At 44.2% G+C, this 17108-nt stretch overlaps 5 protein-coding genes across 6 annotated transcripts; 3 read left to right on the forward strand and 2 right to left on the reverse strand.

Annotated features, from left to right (window-relative positions):
- Positions 1-3: 3 nt before the first annotated feature.
- Positions 4-1603, forward strand: LOC117577973 (dolichyl-diphosphooligosaccharide--protein glycosyltransferase 48 kDa subunit). Its single transcript, XM_034263057.2, has 2 exons — positions 4-213; positions 289-1603. Exons 1-2 carry the CDS (start codon positions 75-77, stop codon positions 1503-1505), a joined length of 1356 nt encoding a protein of 451 aa, XP_034118948.1. The 5' UTR covers positions 4-74; the 3' UTR covers positions 1506-1603.
- Positions 1604-2056: 453 nt separating this feature from the next.
- LOC117578208 (run domain Beclin-1-interacting and cysteine-rich domain-containing protein) lies at positions 2057-6325 on the forward strand. Its single transcript, XM_034263545.2, has 4 exons — positions 2057-2536; positions 2827-4856; positions 5004-5157; positions 5227-6325. The coding sequence occupies exons 1-4, from the start codon at positions 2231-2233 to the stop codon at positions 5419-5421; spliced, it is 2685 nt and encodes an 894-aa protein (XP_034119436.1). The 5' UTR covers positions 2057-2230; the 3' UTR covers positions 5422-6325.
- On the forward strand, positions 6097-11015 carry LOC117578206 (ubiquitin carboxyl-terminal hydrolase 7). 2 transcript variants are annotated; one of them, XM_034263543.2, is made up of 4 exons: positions 6097-6325; positions 7076-8644; positions 8750-10147; positions 10216-11015. In XM_034263543.2, exons 2-4 carry the CDS (start codon positions 7370-7372, stop codon positions 10963-10965), a joined length of 3423 nt encoding a protein of 1140 aa, XP_034119434.1. In that variant the 5' UTR covers positions 6097-6325; positions 7076-7369; the 3' UTR covers positions 10966-11015. The 2 variants fall into 2 exon arrangements, with proteins under 2 accessions (XP_034119434.1, XP_034119435.1); XM_034263544.2 differs by lacking the exon at positions 6097-6325 and adding an exon at positions 6370-6526.
- Positions 11016-13135: 2120 nt separating this feature from the next.
- LOC117564195 (pleiotropic regulator 1) lies at positions 13136-14914 on the reverse strand. The gene is made up of 2 exons (XM_034242872.2): positions 14616-14914; positions 13136-14549 (listed from the first exon to the last, which is right to left on the reverse strand). The coding sequence occupies exons 1-2, from the start codon at positions 14726-14728 to the stop codon at positions 13217-13219; spliced, it is 1446 nt and encodes a 481-aa protein (XP_034098763.1). The 5' UTR covers positions 14729-14914; the 3' UTR covers positions 13136-13216.
- A 181-nt stretch (positions 14915-15095) lies between these two features.
- On the reverse strand, positions 15096-17065 carry LOC117564223 (LSM12 homolog A). Its single transcript, XM_034242913.2, has 6 exons — positions 16952-17065; positions 16113-16532; positions 15753-15886; positions 15564-15680; positions 15359-15490; positions 15096-15302 (listed from the first exon to the last, which is right to left on the reverse strand). The coding sequence occupies exons 2-6, from the start codon at positions 16255-16257 to the stop codon at positions 15150-15152; spliced, it is 681 nt and encodes a 226-aa protein (XP_034098804.1). The 5' UTR covers positions 16258-16532; positions 16952-17065; the 3' UTR covers positions 15096-15149.
- Between the last annotated feature and the right edge of the window lie 43 nt (positions 17066-17108).

A 17108-nucleotide genomic window follows, 5' to 3' on the forward strand; every position in this document is an offset into this window, starting at 1 on the left:
AATTCAGCACACGGCCACACTGACTGAGAAAAGTGCTGATAGAAAAGAGAAAACTCCAAGTCGGCTGTTTAAAAATGTGGAAAATCGTGTTAATTGCATTTTTGGCAATAAATCATTGCAATGCCGTGTTAGAGGCCGATGCCAATACGCTGGTATTGCTCGACAATCTAGCTATACGTGAAACACACTCGATTTTCTTCAAATCACTGCAAGGTAACCGGCATCGCACACACACATATGCATAACCTCTGACGTGTACAATTCATATGTGTATTTTTTTTCGTTTAGATCGCGGCTTCAAATTAACTTACAAACTTGCTGATGATTCGGGCTTGTTGCTGTCACGTTATGGCGAGTATTTGTACAAGAACGTCATCATCTTTGCACCTAGCGTAGAGGAATTTGGCGGTGATATCAGTGTGGAGCGCTTGGCACAATTTGTCGATGATGGCGGTAACGTTTTGGTTGCTGGCAGCGAAAAATCCGGCGATGCACTCCGTGAATTCGCTTCCGAGTGCGGCTTCGAGTTAGATGAAGAGAATGCCGCTGTTATTGATCATTTGCACTATGATGTCAGCGATGCCGGTGATCACACAACCATCTTGACTTCAGCCCAGAATCTTATTGACGCTGCCAGCGTTGTGGGCCAGAACAATCGCAAATCGGATGCAGCACCACTGTTGTATCGCGGCACTGGGCTCATTGCCGACAAGGAGAATCCGCTGGTGCTCAAACTTCTGACGGCCGAGAGCAGCGCTTACAGCTATAAACCCGACTCGAGTATCTCCGATTATCCACATGCTGTCGGTCGCAACACGCTCTTGATTGCCGCACTCCAAGCACGTAACAATGCTCGGGTTGTGTTCAGCGGCTCACTGCAATTCTTTGCGGATGATGCCTTCACCCAGGCCGTGCAATATGCTCAGAGCGGTGTCTTCCACAAGCAAGCGGGCAATCAGGCGGTAGCCGAGGCCATCAGTCAGTGGGTGTTTGGTGAGAGCGGCCGTTTGCGTGTGGCATCCGTGCAGCACAATAAGGAGGGCGAAAAGAATCCACCAGAGCAAGCTTATACCATCACCGATCCCGTTGTCTATACGATTGCCATCGAGGAACTAGTGTCGGGTAAATGGCAACCATTCCGTGCCAATGACATACAGCTGGAGTTTGTGCGCATCGATCCATTTGTACGCACCTTCCTCAAGCAGACGAAGGGCGGCAGCTACGAGGGCAAATTCAAAATACCCGATGTTTATGGCGTCTATCAATTTAAGGTCGATTACGATCGCGTTGGCTATACGCATTTGTATAGCACCACTCAGGTGTCGGTGCGCCCGTTGGAGCACACACAATACGAACGTTTCATACCGAGTGCGTTCCCCTATTACACAAGCGCCTTCTCCATGATGATTGGACTCTTTGTCTTTTCGTTTGTGTTCCTGCACTTTAAGGATGAGGCTGGTGTCAGTGCTGGCGGCAAGTCCAAGGACGAGAAGAAGACTCAGTAGAACTACAACAGAAATTCAAGCATATTACAATAAATGTTCAGTTTGCATGCAATTTATGTAATCAATCATCACAAACAATAATCATTTTGCAACTTGTATTTTACTTTCTTGAGATTAACGGCGGGTTCGATAACAATGTTTTTAACTCGATTACATATCGACTGTTGCAAGCAGCTGATTGGCTGTAGTGCAGGCCCGATATCCATAATATTTCGTAATATTATTGCATATTGTTCTCAAACTTATGCCATTGACAAGCTTTTTTTAGCAATCTGCAGTTTGTTTTGATAACTGTAAATCTAAATTCGATTGTTAGTAGCTTGCAAACTGCCCGTTATTAGCGAAGAGCAATGCAAAATGCAATTGTGTTGGTGCCAAAGTTAAGTATTTTTTTTTTATTGCAACTTAGAAAAAGTGTAAACCAATTTGTTGGAAATTTTATAATTCAGCAAAAAAATTACAAATACGCGCCAAACAATGTCTAAAATTAGTGCTACAAAATCATCGATGCTTCGAATATCGATAGTATCGATACTGAGGGGGCGATGCTTTCGCATCACTACGCCATAGTTTATTATGGTGCACAGAGTACGCAATCAATGCCTGCAATTTGCAATATTCGCATACGATGATGATTGGAGCAGCAACAACAACAATAACAACACACACACGTACAGTCGCAGCTGAAAAACGATAACCGTGTAATCCACCCAGTGACGACGGAAATGTCGACGGCAACAACATCGCCATTCACATCACCAACAACATCACCACAACAGCAACAAACAACATCAGCAGCAACAACAACAACAAGTGGGCCACCAAGCTGGAGCTGCGACACACACAGACGTGCTCGGGAGGCGAAGCAACAGCAACTGCAGCTAACGACGTTGCTGGCGGAGCTGCGTCGGGCGACGCATCATTGGTTCCAGACCAAGAGCGATGAGTGCTTCCATCTCGTGGTGCAGACGTGTGTGCGCATCTTGCAGCACGGTCTCCTGCTGCCATCTGCCACCAACGGTGGCACCCAGGTGAGTCCAAGCCACGCCTTCAGTTTCTCGAACATTGTTGATTACATGAATCACACTCACAGCCAAACACAGACTGCGATTACTTGTTGAGCAATTCTAAAACCCCACAATTCTTTGAGCCTAATGAGGTATATTAGTATAGTGAACATGTTGGGAAATTCTTTGTTTATTATATTCCTGTGTCATGCCATACAAATTTAAATTGCTTTAGCAAGTATTTCGCAATCGAGTAGATTCTCTTTGCCACTCTAAGCATTCTTTAATATCGCTCCTTCTCTTTTGCCTGGCAGCGCTTGGTCGAGGACTTTGAGTTTCTGCGTGCCACACAGCTGCAGCTGCCACATGGCAGCAGCTCGCGGCACGCCCCCACGCAGCACGTCAGCGAGTTTCTACAGCAATGGGTGACAAGTTGCCTTCAACAACACTGCCTCACACGTTGTCTGCAAACGCTGGTCGCCGACCGGGAGCTGCTCGATACGTACTATCAGCCGGATGTGGCGCTGTTGCGCCACAGCACACATGCCACAGCGTTGTTTGTGTGCCTCACAGCCGTGCAGCTGGATCAGAGCAGTTTGCTGAGCCAGTTAGAGCCGCTGCAGCGTCGCCAGCGTCATCGACGCACGAGTTCGCAACCGAATTTCAGCAATGTAACACAACGTTTGCAAGTGGTGCAGGAGGAGGAGCTGCTGCCCCAGCACGCACAGAAACAGCCGCAGCAGCAGCAGCAACAACAACAGCAACTGTTACTCTTGCGTCGCATCAAGAGTTTGCCCAGTCTGCAGCAGAGCAGCGAGCACAGTCCGGACAGCTTGCGTCCACGTTGTCAGACCTACAACAGTCGGCGAGCGCGTTGGACGGAAGCGGAGCGTGAACTCGAGCTGCCGTTGAGCGGCTGCAGCTTGAGCACAGCGAGCAGTGGCCAGTTGACGCCGCGACGCGTCATTCAGTTGATCAACTGTGACGACATCAAGATCTGGACGGATCAAACGAACAATAGCAGCAGCAGCGGAAGCGGCAACAGCAGCGATTGCAACACGATGACGCCAACAGCAACAGGAACAGCTGCTGCCGCAGTCAGCAAGCGAGGCAGTCCTTCATTGAATGGCTGGCTGGGCAAGCTGTTTGGCTCGCCGCCGGTTTACACCAGCTGGTATCAGCGTGGTCTTGGCCACGACGATGAGGCGAGCAGTGTGCTTGATACTTTTCGTCCGGTGAATGGACGCAAGCTCGACAAGCGGCAGCAGCAATCGCTTTTCGAGGGCATCAGCATGCTCGACTATGCCCAGGCGGAAACGGAACAGGAAACGATGACGGCACCGCTTGACATTGTGGGATGTCATCAGGTGTCGGGTGCCAGTTGCAGCAGCTCGACGCCGTGCAGCACCCTGAGCACTAGCGAGAACAACAGCTACAACAGCAAGAGGGACAATCAAAGTTTGGCCGCCTTTCTGCAGATGTCACGCTATGCGCACAACAACACCGAACTGGAGAAGGAGAACGCACACTTTCGCATCTCGGAGGCCTGCATCACGGCCATCGAGCATGTGAAATGGAGTCGTCGTCGTCGCCGGCAACGTCATAACAGCAGCAGCAGCAACAATAGCAGCGGCAGCACCAACAACCAAGGACAAGGCGATACTTTTATCGATGCCGAAACCATCGGTGTGCCATTTGTGGAGCAACAACATTCGCTGGGGGCGGGCAACAACAACAGCGCCGAGGCGGTTGGTTTGCAGTTGATATCACGCTTCAAGGATCAACAGCTGCCCAAGCTGGGTGATCTCAAGTGGCTGGTGTCCGAACAGGATGCACCACAGCAGCTGTTGCCGCTGCCCAAGCCATTGCCACAGCAGCAACAGCAACTGCAAGAGGAGTCCGCGTGTTTAACGCGAGGCACACGCACTTGGGCGCCGCCGCGTCAACAGATCATCTTTACGGAGCATCCAGCTCTGAGTCGGACGGAGCTCTTAAAGCGCCAACAGTATCGCTGTGCCGGATGTGGCATGCATGTGGCACGTCAGTATCAGCAGCACTTTCGCTATTGCAACTATTTAGGCAAATATCTGTGCACTGGTTGCCATCGCAATCAAATGTCGGCGATACCCGCCAAGATCCTGCATTCGTGGGACTTTCGCTGCTATGCGGTCAGCTCGTTTGCCTATCGTCTCATCGAGCAGATGTACACGTTTCCCCTCTTCCATGTGCCCGACCTGCAGCCGGAGCTGTATGGCAAGCAAAAGGCGTTGGCTCGCGCTCGCAAGCGGCGTCTGCAGTTGAAGTATGCGCACGATTTCATCAGCGCGTGTCGCTTTGCCACCAGGTGAGTGTCGTGACGATAGTCAGGCGTTAGTAACTATCGATAGTGTGCAAAAAAGAGAAGCAACAGTCGCGTTGTTAGCTCCTTCCTAAATATATTTTCTCGCTAATCTTGAATCTATTTGCATCTCTCTCTCTCACACACACATAGGGAGCAAGCACTCTTTAGTGCGGTGCCGACGCACATTACCAATGAGCCGGACATGTGGTCCATGTGTGATTTTGTCGATGCGCAAAACAACAGCATGCGTCGCTCCATCGAGGAGCTCATTGCACTCAGCGAGCAACACATCAACAACTGTGTGGTGAGTGCAAAACCGTACTTTACTTTTACTCTATGCAGAACAGTAATCCAATTGAATTTTTATCCACAGCTCTGCACCGGTCGCGCCTTTGTCTGCGAATATTGCAAGAGTCCCAAGCTCATTTATCGCTGGCAGCGAAAAGTCCAGTGTTGTGCTCAGTGCGGCGTCTGTTCCCATTATAAATGCTGGAAGGCTGCCAGCAGTAGCAGTTATCACCGTTGTCAGCGCTGCGATCGATTGCATCAGCGTTCAACAGCCAGTTAGCTAGAAGAACAATAACAAAATAACAAGCGATAAATAACGATCCATTTCCATATATTGTATTGTATATAACCTGTATATTACCAAAATTGTTAGCAAATTGTACCTCAAGCGAATGATGGATGATCAATGTTGATTTTATAAATTATACACATATTTATTTTATTACATTCAAAAGTTTGTTTATATTTGCGATCAATGAAAACAAACGCATTTCAAACTGTAAAAATTTTGTGCTACTCAGAACAGCTGATCAGCTGTGCGCTCATATGTAACCGCCAGGGACGGCAAAAATAATGTTCATGTGGTGACATTGCTCACCAACGATTTACTGCGCAATCGGAAAAATTTGTTATCGAAGCGTATGAGCGCATGCTTGCGCTTTTCTGCGATAAGACCGTTCTTTAGTATTTAAAAACTAGAAGAATTTTTCATAAGTTTATGAGCTTCACAGCTGCTGTTATTCATAATTTATAATTTGCAAGCTAGTACCAGAATTTCCAAGTTCCTGGTATAAGTTGACTGGAAAATTATTACACTTCAAAACGTTCTGCATCCAAAACGTATTTTCGAAAAAATACCAATGTACCAACCTATGGTTCCCTCTGGTTATTTCGCCTTTGTCCTAAAACAAAGCATTTCAAAAATATAATTTGACAGCCACACTTTGCAGTGCCATTTTGAGCAGCGCAGCAACATTTTAGCTAAAATTATAAAGTTTTGCAGTTTTTCTTTTCCTTAATGTTCATAAATTCAAATTAAAAACCATTGACAAAATTTACGTTTTCTTTTTTTTTAACAACAAAACAAATAAAACTTATCGAAAAAAAGCAAAAGCGTCGTGCAGCAGTAACAGAACACACCGACCGCCGATGAGGAAGAAGAGGAGAACGCCAGAAATTAAAGAGTAGGTTGGAAAGAAAAATACAAAATTTGCACATTTTTTTTCGCCTTTTTGGCTCTTGTGTCCGAGTTTGAGACACCCCCTTCCCTCTCGCTAACCAGGTGCTTCTCCGCTTGTCTGTTCAACCATCAATCAGCTTGCGGCGAAAGCACTAATCAAAAAGAGGAAAAGGCAGTAGTACAATTTATTTCGACAACTCGAAAGGTAAGTCAACAAACAACCGAAATACGAGAGAATCGAATAAATAATGTATTGCAAAATGTGTTGTGTGCGCTAAGTAAATTTTGCCCGCCGCGATGACAAAAGCGACACATTGGTTGCTAACGATGGGTGGGGGTAAAAAGGAATGGGTAGAAGTGTGCTTGATGCGTGCGTGCGTGCGCAAACATGTTTGTATATGTATGTATATATATACAAAATGTACATACATATAAATATACATAAGTGCATGGGTGTGTGTGTTGGGACAAAGCGATGCGGCGCATTTCCGTGCGTTGGAAAAATTATGAAATTGTATACACAAATAATCAGGCGAAAGTGTTTAGAACAATAAGAAAAAAAGATAAAATGCGTGTGTTTGTGTGTGTGCAATAAAAATTTGCAAGCTTGTGACCACATACAATATGTACATACATATGCATGTGTGCGTTGTGTGTTTGCACATACATATATACGTTTTTCGTGTGCATGTGTGTGTGTGCGTATGTGTTTATTTATCGATGTTTCTCCTGTTACCCATTTTTTTCTCTGTAGAAAACCAACAAGGCGGCTGCTGCAACGCAATCGTAATCGTTATCGAGTGTCACCACGATAACATTGAAGGAGAAGAACAAGCAGGGAAAAAATCAATCAATCAATCAATCAACAAATTATATGTGTGCTGTTCTTGTATATCGATAAAAAGAAAAACAATAATCATTATATAGGAGAAACACACAGAATACAAAATTAAGATTTGAGTGTGGGGCAAGAAAAACGAAAAGAAAAACACAACGGCGGCCAGCCGATTGAGCAAGCAACACACACAATTTCAAGGGGCCCAATAAGATGGACATTGAAACAGATCAGTCTATCGAAGCTATGGACACCCAGGATACCCAAGAGGTCGAAATTATTACAAGCGACCTACAACAGCAACAACAACAGCAGCAGCAACAACAGACAAATTCGCCGCCACAATTGCCCAAATTTAAGAATTTAATACATCCACAGTTGCAACCACAACAGCAGCAGCAACAACAACAGCAGCAGCAACAACTCCCCAGTGAGAACGGCAACGTGCCGCCACAACAACTGTTGGCCGAAAGCAGCTCCACATCGTTTGCCAACGAACAAGAAATGCCGATGGACGACGAAACAAAGGAGGATCAGTTTCGCTCTGAAACCGTATTCTCCTACACCGTGGAGAATGTGGGACAGATCAAGCAACAGCATCTGTCGCAGCCCGTCTATGTGCGCATGCTGCCCTGGAAGATAATGGTGATACCCAACGATCGTGCTCTGGGCTTCTTTTTGCAGTGCAACGGCGAAAACGATTCGCCCACCTGGTCGTGCAACGCGATTGCCGAGCTGCGTTTGAAGTGCCACAAACCGGATGCACCGCCATTTACACGGGCCAAAATCAAGCATTTATTCTACTCCAAGGAGAACGATTATGGCTATTCAAATTTCATCACATGGCAGGAGCTGCAGGATCCGGACAAATACTATGTGCACAATGGCAGCATTACACTCGAGGTTCACGTGATTGCTGATGCTCCACATGGTGTGCTCTGGGACTCGAAGAAACATACCGGCTATGTGGGTCTCAAGAATCAGGGCGCCACCTGTTATATGAATTCATTGCTGCAGACATTATATTTCACGAACTCGTTGCGTTTGGCCGTTTATCGCATACCCACCGAGGCCGATGATAGCACCAAATCGGTGGGCCTATCGCTGCAGCGTGTCTTCCATGAGCTGCAGTTCGGTGATCGTCCCGTGGGCACCAAGAAGTTAACCAAATCCTTTGGCTGGGAGACACTCGATTCGTTTATGCAGCACGATGTACAGGAATTTTTACGTGTGCTTCTCGATAAGCTCGAGTCGAAGATGAAGGGCACATGCTTGGAGGGCACAATACCGGGACTATTTGAGGGCAAAATGTCGTCGTATATCAAGTGCAAGAATGTGGATTATAATAGCACACGCTACGAGACCTTTTACGACATTCAACTCAACATCAAAGACAAGAAGAACATATACGATTCGTTCCAGGATTATGTGGCCTCCGAGACGCTCGAGGGTGACAACAAGTACGATGCCGGTGTCCATGGTCTGCAGGTGAGCCAACGTATAACTCGCTTAGCTGAGAGTTGTGAATGTAATTCCAATTCAATGTTCTCAATACTAATACAATTATTATTTCTTTATGCTGTTTTGTCGTAGGAGGCGAGCAAGGGCGTCATATTCACATCATTCCCGCCCGTGCTGCATTTGCATTTGATGCGTTTCCAATACGATCCAATTACCGACAGCTCGATCAAGTACAACGATCGCTTCGAGTTCTATGAGCAAATCAATCTCGACAGCTATTTGGCCGAACGTGAAAAGACGCCAGCCGACTATGTGCTGCACGCTGTGCTCGTCCACTCCGGCGACAATCATGGCGGTCATTATGTTGTCTTCATCAATCCAAAGGCCGACGGACGTTGGTTCAAATTCGATGATGATGTTGTGTCCAGCTGCCGCAAACAGGAGGCCATCGAACAGAATTATGGCGGCATGGACGATGAGATCTCGTTTCATGCCAAATGCAGCAATGCCTATATGCTCGTCTATATACGTCAATCTGAATTGGATCGTGTGCTCGGCGATATACCCGAGAATGAGATCTCAAGCGATCTTGTCGAACGTCTCGATCTGGAGAAACGCATCGAGATGGCGCGTCGCAAGGAGCGCAGTGAGGCCAACACTTATGTGCCGATCCATGTCATACTCGAGGAGTACTTTGAGTCGCAGCAGAAGCGACGCCTCTTCGATTTGGAAAAGACACATCAGCGCCCATTCAAACTGAAGCAGAATCAGACCGTTAACGAGATGGTCGAGATGCTGGTGAAGGCATTTGGTGTGCCACGCGATCGCATGCGCATCTGGAACATGTGCACGGCGCAAACGCAAAAGTTCCTGCACTTTGATTTCGAGGCGGAGGCAACGCGCACCATCGAACAGATACCGACGTCACAGAAGCCATGGGTCATCTTCCTGGAGCTGGCGCCGCCGGATAGCACGGCGCCGCTGCTGCCCTTCAATCCCAAGACCGATGTGCTGCTCTTCCTCAAGTATTACGATGCGCGCAACAAGCGTCTCAATTATATCGGTTGCACACAGCAGCCATTGAATCGTCGTCTCTCCGGATTGGTGCCGGAAGTCAATCGCATACTCGGCTTCGACCCGGACACCGAACTGACCGTGTACGATGAGTATGCCGAGAAGAAGATCCCCAACATAAATGAGCCCATCGAGAGTGTGCTGTATATGCAACAGGATCATTTGCAGGGATCGATATTGATATTTGAGCGCGAGAATGTTGATGTTAAACTGGATTTGCCCACCGTTGAGGATTACTTCTTGGATCTGGTCTATCGCATTGAGATTATATTCAGCGACAAGTGTAATCCCAATGAGCCGGACTTTACGTTGGAGCTGTCGAATCGGTACAATTACGATCAGTTGACCAATGCGGTCGCCGAGCGTCTCAATACCGATCCACAGAAACTGCAGTTCTTCATGTGCATCAGCAACTACAAGGAGACTGCCGGCAATGCGGTGCCCTACACCTACAAGGTGCGTAGACAACATTAAATATAGTTGTTATAAAGATTTTTGCTTAAGTTGTTACATTTCATTCACAGGGTACCATCAAGGATCTGCTGTCGTACTCGAAACAGAGCACGCCGAAGCGTATCTTCTATCAGCGTCTGTCGCTGAGCATTCACGAGCTGGACAACAAGAAGCTCTTCAAATGCATTTGGGTCTCGTACGATCTGAAGGATGAGAAGGAACTGGTGCTATATCCAAACAAAAACGATACGGTCAAGGGGCTGCTCGATGAGGCGGCCAAGACGATAACGTTTGCCGAGAATAGCCGCAAGAAGCTGCGTCTGCTCAAGGTGGGCAATCACAAGATTGCGGCCATCTGCAAGGATGACATACTGCTCGATTCGCTGATGAAGACCAACGAATCGATCACAACCACACAAGGCACACAGAAGATCTATCGCATCGAAGAGATCACCGCTGAGGAATCCCAGCTGGCTGAGAATGAATTGCTCATCCCGGTGGCGCATTTTAGCAAAGAGCTCTATAATTCATTCGGTGTGCCGTTCCTAACGAAGGCGCGTCACGGCGAGCCATATGGTGCACTGAAGCAGCGCATCCAGAAGCGTCTCAATGTCCCAGACAAGGAATGGGAGAATTACAAGTTCGCTGTCATCACCATGGGGCATACCATCGATGTCAACGATAATACGCCCATCGATCTGGAGGTGTATCGCACATGGTCGGGCGGCCAGTTGCCATTCTTTGGACTGGATCATATTAATAAGTCGCGCAAGCGCAGCTCATTGAATTTCTCCGAGAAGGCTATAAAAATCTACAATTAAACACTATAAAAAAAAAACAGAGGAAAAGAAGCGGATAACAACAACAACAACAGTAACACGAGCAACAAACAACAGCAACACAAACAGAAACAACAATAGCAACAAAAAAATGAAATATATTATAATTATATATGTATATTACAACTATATTCAACATGGATCGTACTGTGTATGTATTGTATGTGTGTGAATGTCAGTGCGTCTATGTCAGAATGTATTTGTGTGCGTATGCGTCTCCGTTCACCTTCTCTCTCCCTCTCTCTCGAGACGTGGCAAGGATGTGTTTCTGCGGATTAGGCAAGGGCGAAGGTAACTGCAGCGACAACAAAGCAAGCTTCCAACAACAGATAACGACTCACTATTAGATTAATAACTTCCACTTGTAATTTATATATATACACATATATATATATATATATATATATATATATATATGTATGAGGAAAAGCATGAAAAAGGGACACGCAGCAGAAAAGCGAAAGCATGAAGCTTTATAAATTTTCAATTTATTGTTTACAACTTTGAAATAGATTTTAGTTATGATACTTCTTACTGTCAACAATTGAAAAAGAGTAATATTTTGAAAACTATGAAGTTTTAAATGCGTTCTTTAGTTATTACAATTTTTGAGGTCGATTTAATTTCATACATTTTTTTTTTTCAAAAACTTTTATTAATTACAAAATTAGTTAGTAGATCATGTAAATTGGGCATTCTCCTCGGAGAGCCTTTGAAAAGTCGTAACCACGTTAATGAATTCATTGTCAAGAACTAATTTCCATTGTATTTGTGTTTGAAATTGTTTTATTATTTTTTTTAGTTATATATAATTATGCGTTGTCACCGAATGTTGCAAGCCGACGAACGAGAGAGACGCATACGCATAAATACAAACCACAAAAATGCTGTTAAACGATAAAACAATTATATTTATATCAAAAAATTAAAGAAAAACAAAAAACATTTCAAAAGAAACTCCAATAACTCCTAGAGTGTGAGTTGACACACGATGTAGAAAGAGATGGACAGCGAGCGAGTGAAAGAGATAGCAGCAGCAGATGAGGAAATATATTATATATAAATATATAAATAAATACATAGATGTTTAATGTTTAAAGCAACAACAACTACAGCAACAACAACAACAACAAGAACAAGAAGAAAGAGAAAAGCAAAAATCTTGTATAACAAAAACATAAAGAGAGAAATCTAAATTAAAAACAAACAAAAAACAAGAAAGAAAACAATACAAAGAGCAAGAGAAAGAAAAGAAAAACAAACGATTTGTTTCAAACAAGAATTATTTGTGATTTTAATACATGAAATGATATATAATGATAATGCTAATGTAAACGTTAATGCAGAAATGACTACTTATAATATAAACACTAATTAATAATAATATTAATCATAAAATATAAAAAATAAAGAAAACAGAAACAGAAACGACAACATTTAAATTAACATTTAGTGCTTTTACTTTGTTAACTTTAGCGAAAATTTGAAGAAAAGTCTAACAAAACTAAAAAAAAACTGTTGAGCAGAGAAAGCAGAAAGAAAGCAAATAAGAAACAGGAAATATTTTAACACACTACATAAAGAACTAAATAATTTTATGCATATATATGTACTTATACACTTGCAGATGTATACATATATGTGTATATATATATATACAGAATATGCTATTATTATTTACGCAGAAAATAATTTAAATTATTTATGTGTAAAAAAAGAAACAAAGAAATAAAATACCTACAATTTCAAAAAAAAACTAAATGTGTAATTTTCAATATTTATTAGTCATTATTTAAATTACATTTTATTAACAAAAATCAGGAGAGATGTTCCATGTCCTAAAGAATAAATCTTTTCAATTCTTCCTCACATCATTCAATACTTTGATTTTCCATTCAGCTTAATATTGTCCTATATAATAAATCTGTTCGAATTCTCCTCATTGAGGACTCCTCATAACATTCAATACTTTGATTTTCCATTTAATTTGAGTTGTTGTTTAACCAGATTTTGATAAGTTCTTGCTTCATTTATTCATTATACCAAACCATTTTATAATTAGCTGAGATTTCATCTTAAATCAATTCTTCCCGATTGTCCATATGTCACATTAATTGTACAGCTATTGTTCTACATAAAAGCGTATATGGAATTGATATCGTCAAATTATTAAAGAGCTTGCAATTTATTTACTATTAAAAAAGGACATACAACTAAATAGAGTAGTGTAGGATTAGAATTTGCGCCGCTTGAGCAGCTCGGGTCGCCAATTAACCGGATGCGTCTCTTCGCTGGCCTCGTCATCCTCTTTGTACACCTTGATCGTCTTGTCCGCTTCGGCGGTGATGAGTCGGGTTCCCGACTGATCGAAGCACATAGCAAAGATGCCCGCCTCGCTGTCCATAGAGCCAGGCTGGACGGGCGCCTGAAAGCGCTGGAAATTGTAACCGGTGCGCCAATCCCAGAAGAACATGGTGCCATTGTCGCCTCCCGATGCCAGCACACCATCCGTATTGGCGGCCATGCAATTCACGATTGCCGTGTGTCCCGAGATGTTTTGCACAAAATTGCCCTCGGGACAGCGCCATTGCTTGATATTATCGGGCGAGGCGGACGCAAACATATACAACGATGGATGCAAGACGATGCTGCGCACCGATTTCTTGTGATTCGTCAACGTGCACAGACTTTTGCCTGCTGCCAAATCCCACAGACGCACCGTCGAGTCATGTGAACCGGTGATAATCTGTGGCTTTGTCGCCTGAGCCACAACGCTGGCCACGGTGTTCGTGTGTCCAGTCAGTGTGTGCACATTGGCCTTGGTGCGCATGTCCCAGATGCGTGCTGTGGAGTCGCGACCCGATGTGGCCAACACGTCGATGGTGGGATGCAGCGCCAGCGAATAGACCGCCGACAAATGACCGTGATAGTGTCGTATTACTTTGTTGTACTCGAGATCCCAGCATTTGACCTGACGATCCTCTCCGCAACTGAACAGATACGGATGCTTGGAGCTGACAGCGACGCCGCGCACAGTGCTCACATGGCCGGTGAGGGATAGCTTCAGTTTGCCGCTGGCCAGATCCCAGATTTTGATGACACGATCGCCGGCACCGGTGGCAAACCATTCGTTGCCCGGCTCCACGGCAATGCAACGCACCCAGCCCAAATGGCCGGAGATGACGCGTGACAATTTCCAGGGTGCATGCCACTTGGGCTTTGGTATGCTAGGCGCTTTCTTTGGTATCAGTTGCACGTTGCTGTTCGCGCTGCCGGCGCCGCTATTGCCCGGCATTGAGGCGCGCACCAGCGATGTGCTGTTGATGCTGTTGGGCTTCTCCTTGCCACCGGCACCAACGCCGCCCCGTGCATATCGCACCAGACTGTTGCCTGCGCCTCCTTCGGCGGCGGTCATGCTTAGATCGGCGGCATCGCCGATGGCAGCCAAAGGACGTTCCGGATCGCCGTTTTGTAGTGACAGCTTCTTCGCATCCAGGGCCTTATTGGCGCGATCCAATACCACACCGTAAATGTCGCGTGCCTTGATTGAGCGACGCACCTTCTCTCTGTGTGAAATATTGTTTAAACGTTTGCCCAGTTTTTTTGTTGGTTTGTTGTTTTGCGCTACTTACAAGTGGTCATCAAAGTCGGGTAGGTTCCCTTGGTTGGAGACGAAGAGATCGTGAGTGCGTTTTAGCGAACGAAATATTAGCGTATGTACACTATGCTTTTGTACATCTTCCATTCTGTTGTTGCTGTTTTAATTCTTATTCAACTACTAAATTGTTTATTTCTAACGCGAAAGTAAATGCGGCTTGCTGATGGTACTTCTTCTGTTTACTTTGCCATTCGCCTTGGCGCACCGACACTGTTTTGCTAGTCACACAACCCAACAACATTCTTCGATTGGCGCCATCAAATTTCGATAACTTTTTGTTTGTTTTCATTTTTATACACTCATACCATACGCAACTAATTATATTTTCTTTTGCTGATTTTAGTGGCATTTACATTTGTTACGTCACAAATGACGAAGCAAAGTTATCGCTATCACTGTTATCGACACCCATAACCCAATGAAATGCAACCCCACAAAATAACAAACATTCTCGTTTCATTTTCTGAAGCAAATATTTTTTTTTTTTTTTTTTTGTTTTTGTTTATTCTTAGTTAGCGGGAACCGGTGATCCTGAAGCTGCATTACTCGATGATAGAGATGAGGACGTGGGCGACACAGACGCCGATGATGCGCCGCCGCCTGCAGCATGCGAATTTTCCTGTGCCGACGGCGACGGTCTCGTGTTGAAGAACTGTTTGATCTACAATCACGGAAAAGTAAATATAAACATACAGAAGAGGCGACTAGAGTGCTTACAATTCGCTTAATGTAGTTGCACGAAGTATCGTTATCCGAACTGGACACAACGTTGTCCACTCGATATGGTGGCGAGACGGTGACTTCATTTAAGATTTGTATATTCTGTCCCTGCCAGGAGACTTCATTGTACTGCAATTCAAACATAAAACCAATTTATAACTACGTTATCGATAACACAAAAGCAAAGATGGATGCAACTAACCCCAAGCTGTTTGGCTATCGCTCTATAGAGCTCTTGTGCTTCTGGACTAACATCGGCATTTTTGGACTTGAGAAAATCCTGTCGCCTCTCAACTGTTTTGCGTAGCCGCATTTTAACCTGTAGTAGAAATTTGATTTAAATTAGATTTATGTGTTGGATTATTTTGAAAATATATGACATGGAGTTTACCTGTTCCAGATTGAGCTTTTGCGGATCATCAATGAAATTGCCATTGCATTCCTTAATCACTTGCACGTTGCTGCACAGCGATAAATTCATCACATAAACATCACTAAGCTCTTCGGCCGTCTTCGAGTGGCATTCTGTTTGTGGGAGAAGTAGGGTAGGAGAGGGTGGCAAAAGAAAAGAAAGGCGCAAAAGAGCACACGAAGGATATCGATAACGATGTAAGGTCACAATCGATAAGCAATCAGAACTTATATAAACAAAAATGATAAAATAATGATAAGTGAACAACAAACTTTCACTTTGAGCTGTTTCTTATTGGCGTTGATTTGTTTTTGTTTTTTTTTTTGCAAAAAAGGATACTCAATATTAGCATTTTTGTGTTGTGATCGAAGGCGAGCACCTCGCCTTCGACTTCGTCCTTAAAACAGGTCGTGCATAGCACTGTGGATCCGATGCTGAAGCAATCGTTGACTGCATTTACAACGGCGGCGGAGGCAGCGGCCATTTTTAATTGTTGTTGTTGTCGCTGCAACTTGAACTTCTTTCCACAGTTGTGTGTGTATGTTTAATATATTATATATATAATATATTGTATTTGATGGATGGATCGAAGTATGCTTTCTAGTTGTTGTTGCTGCTGCTGTCGTCTTCGTCGTTGTTGACTCTGCTGTTGTTGTAGTGATTGACCCTTATTGTTGCTTGCCGCTTTGTAATTGTTTACACAACTGTTTGATGTTCACGTATTTTGATGTTGTTGCTGTTGTTGTTGCTCTTCTTCGCCTGCAAAGTGCACCAAATTCGTTTTTTGTGTTTATAACAACATCTGTTTTTAACTTTTGTGATTTGATTTGATTCTTATTATTATTTATTTAATGTGTGTTGCACTTCTTCCTTGCCGCGGATAATTCGCTTTCACATTCGGTCGGAGTCGCCTCTTTTTCTTTTTTCTGCGCCTCTCTTTCTCTCTCGCTCTCACTGTGTGTTTTCTTTCTATCCCACACACACACACACTCACGCACACACTCACACACTACGCTAATAATCGTGTTTCTTGCTTGTGTCCGTCGACTACGTGTTTTTTTTTTTGTTTTTTTATTTTTTTTGCCAGAAATGTTATCGCGTGCTTTTTGCCCTTAAAATTGTTGAAACGGTCTGCCCAGCAGCGCAAGCGTATAAATGGCTGTAAAATGCGTATTTACTTGTTTCACAATTGAGAAGTGTTCAGCTAACAAAAAAAAAATAATATGCTGCGTACGAAAAATTTATTGGTCAACACACGAAACAACAGCCCAAAAGGAGGGCACAAAATGAAATCGCAGTGTTGCATATGGCTGCTCAGCATACTACTTCTACTAC

This window comes from Drosophila albomicans, chromosome X, assembly GCF_009650485.2.
Source record: "Drosophila albomicans strain 15112-1751.03 chromosome X, ASM965048v2, whole genome shotgun sequence".
NCBI lineage: Eukaryota > Metazoa > Arthropoda > Insecta > Diptera > Drosophilidae > Drosophila > Drosophila albomicans.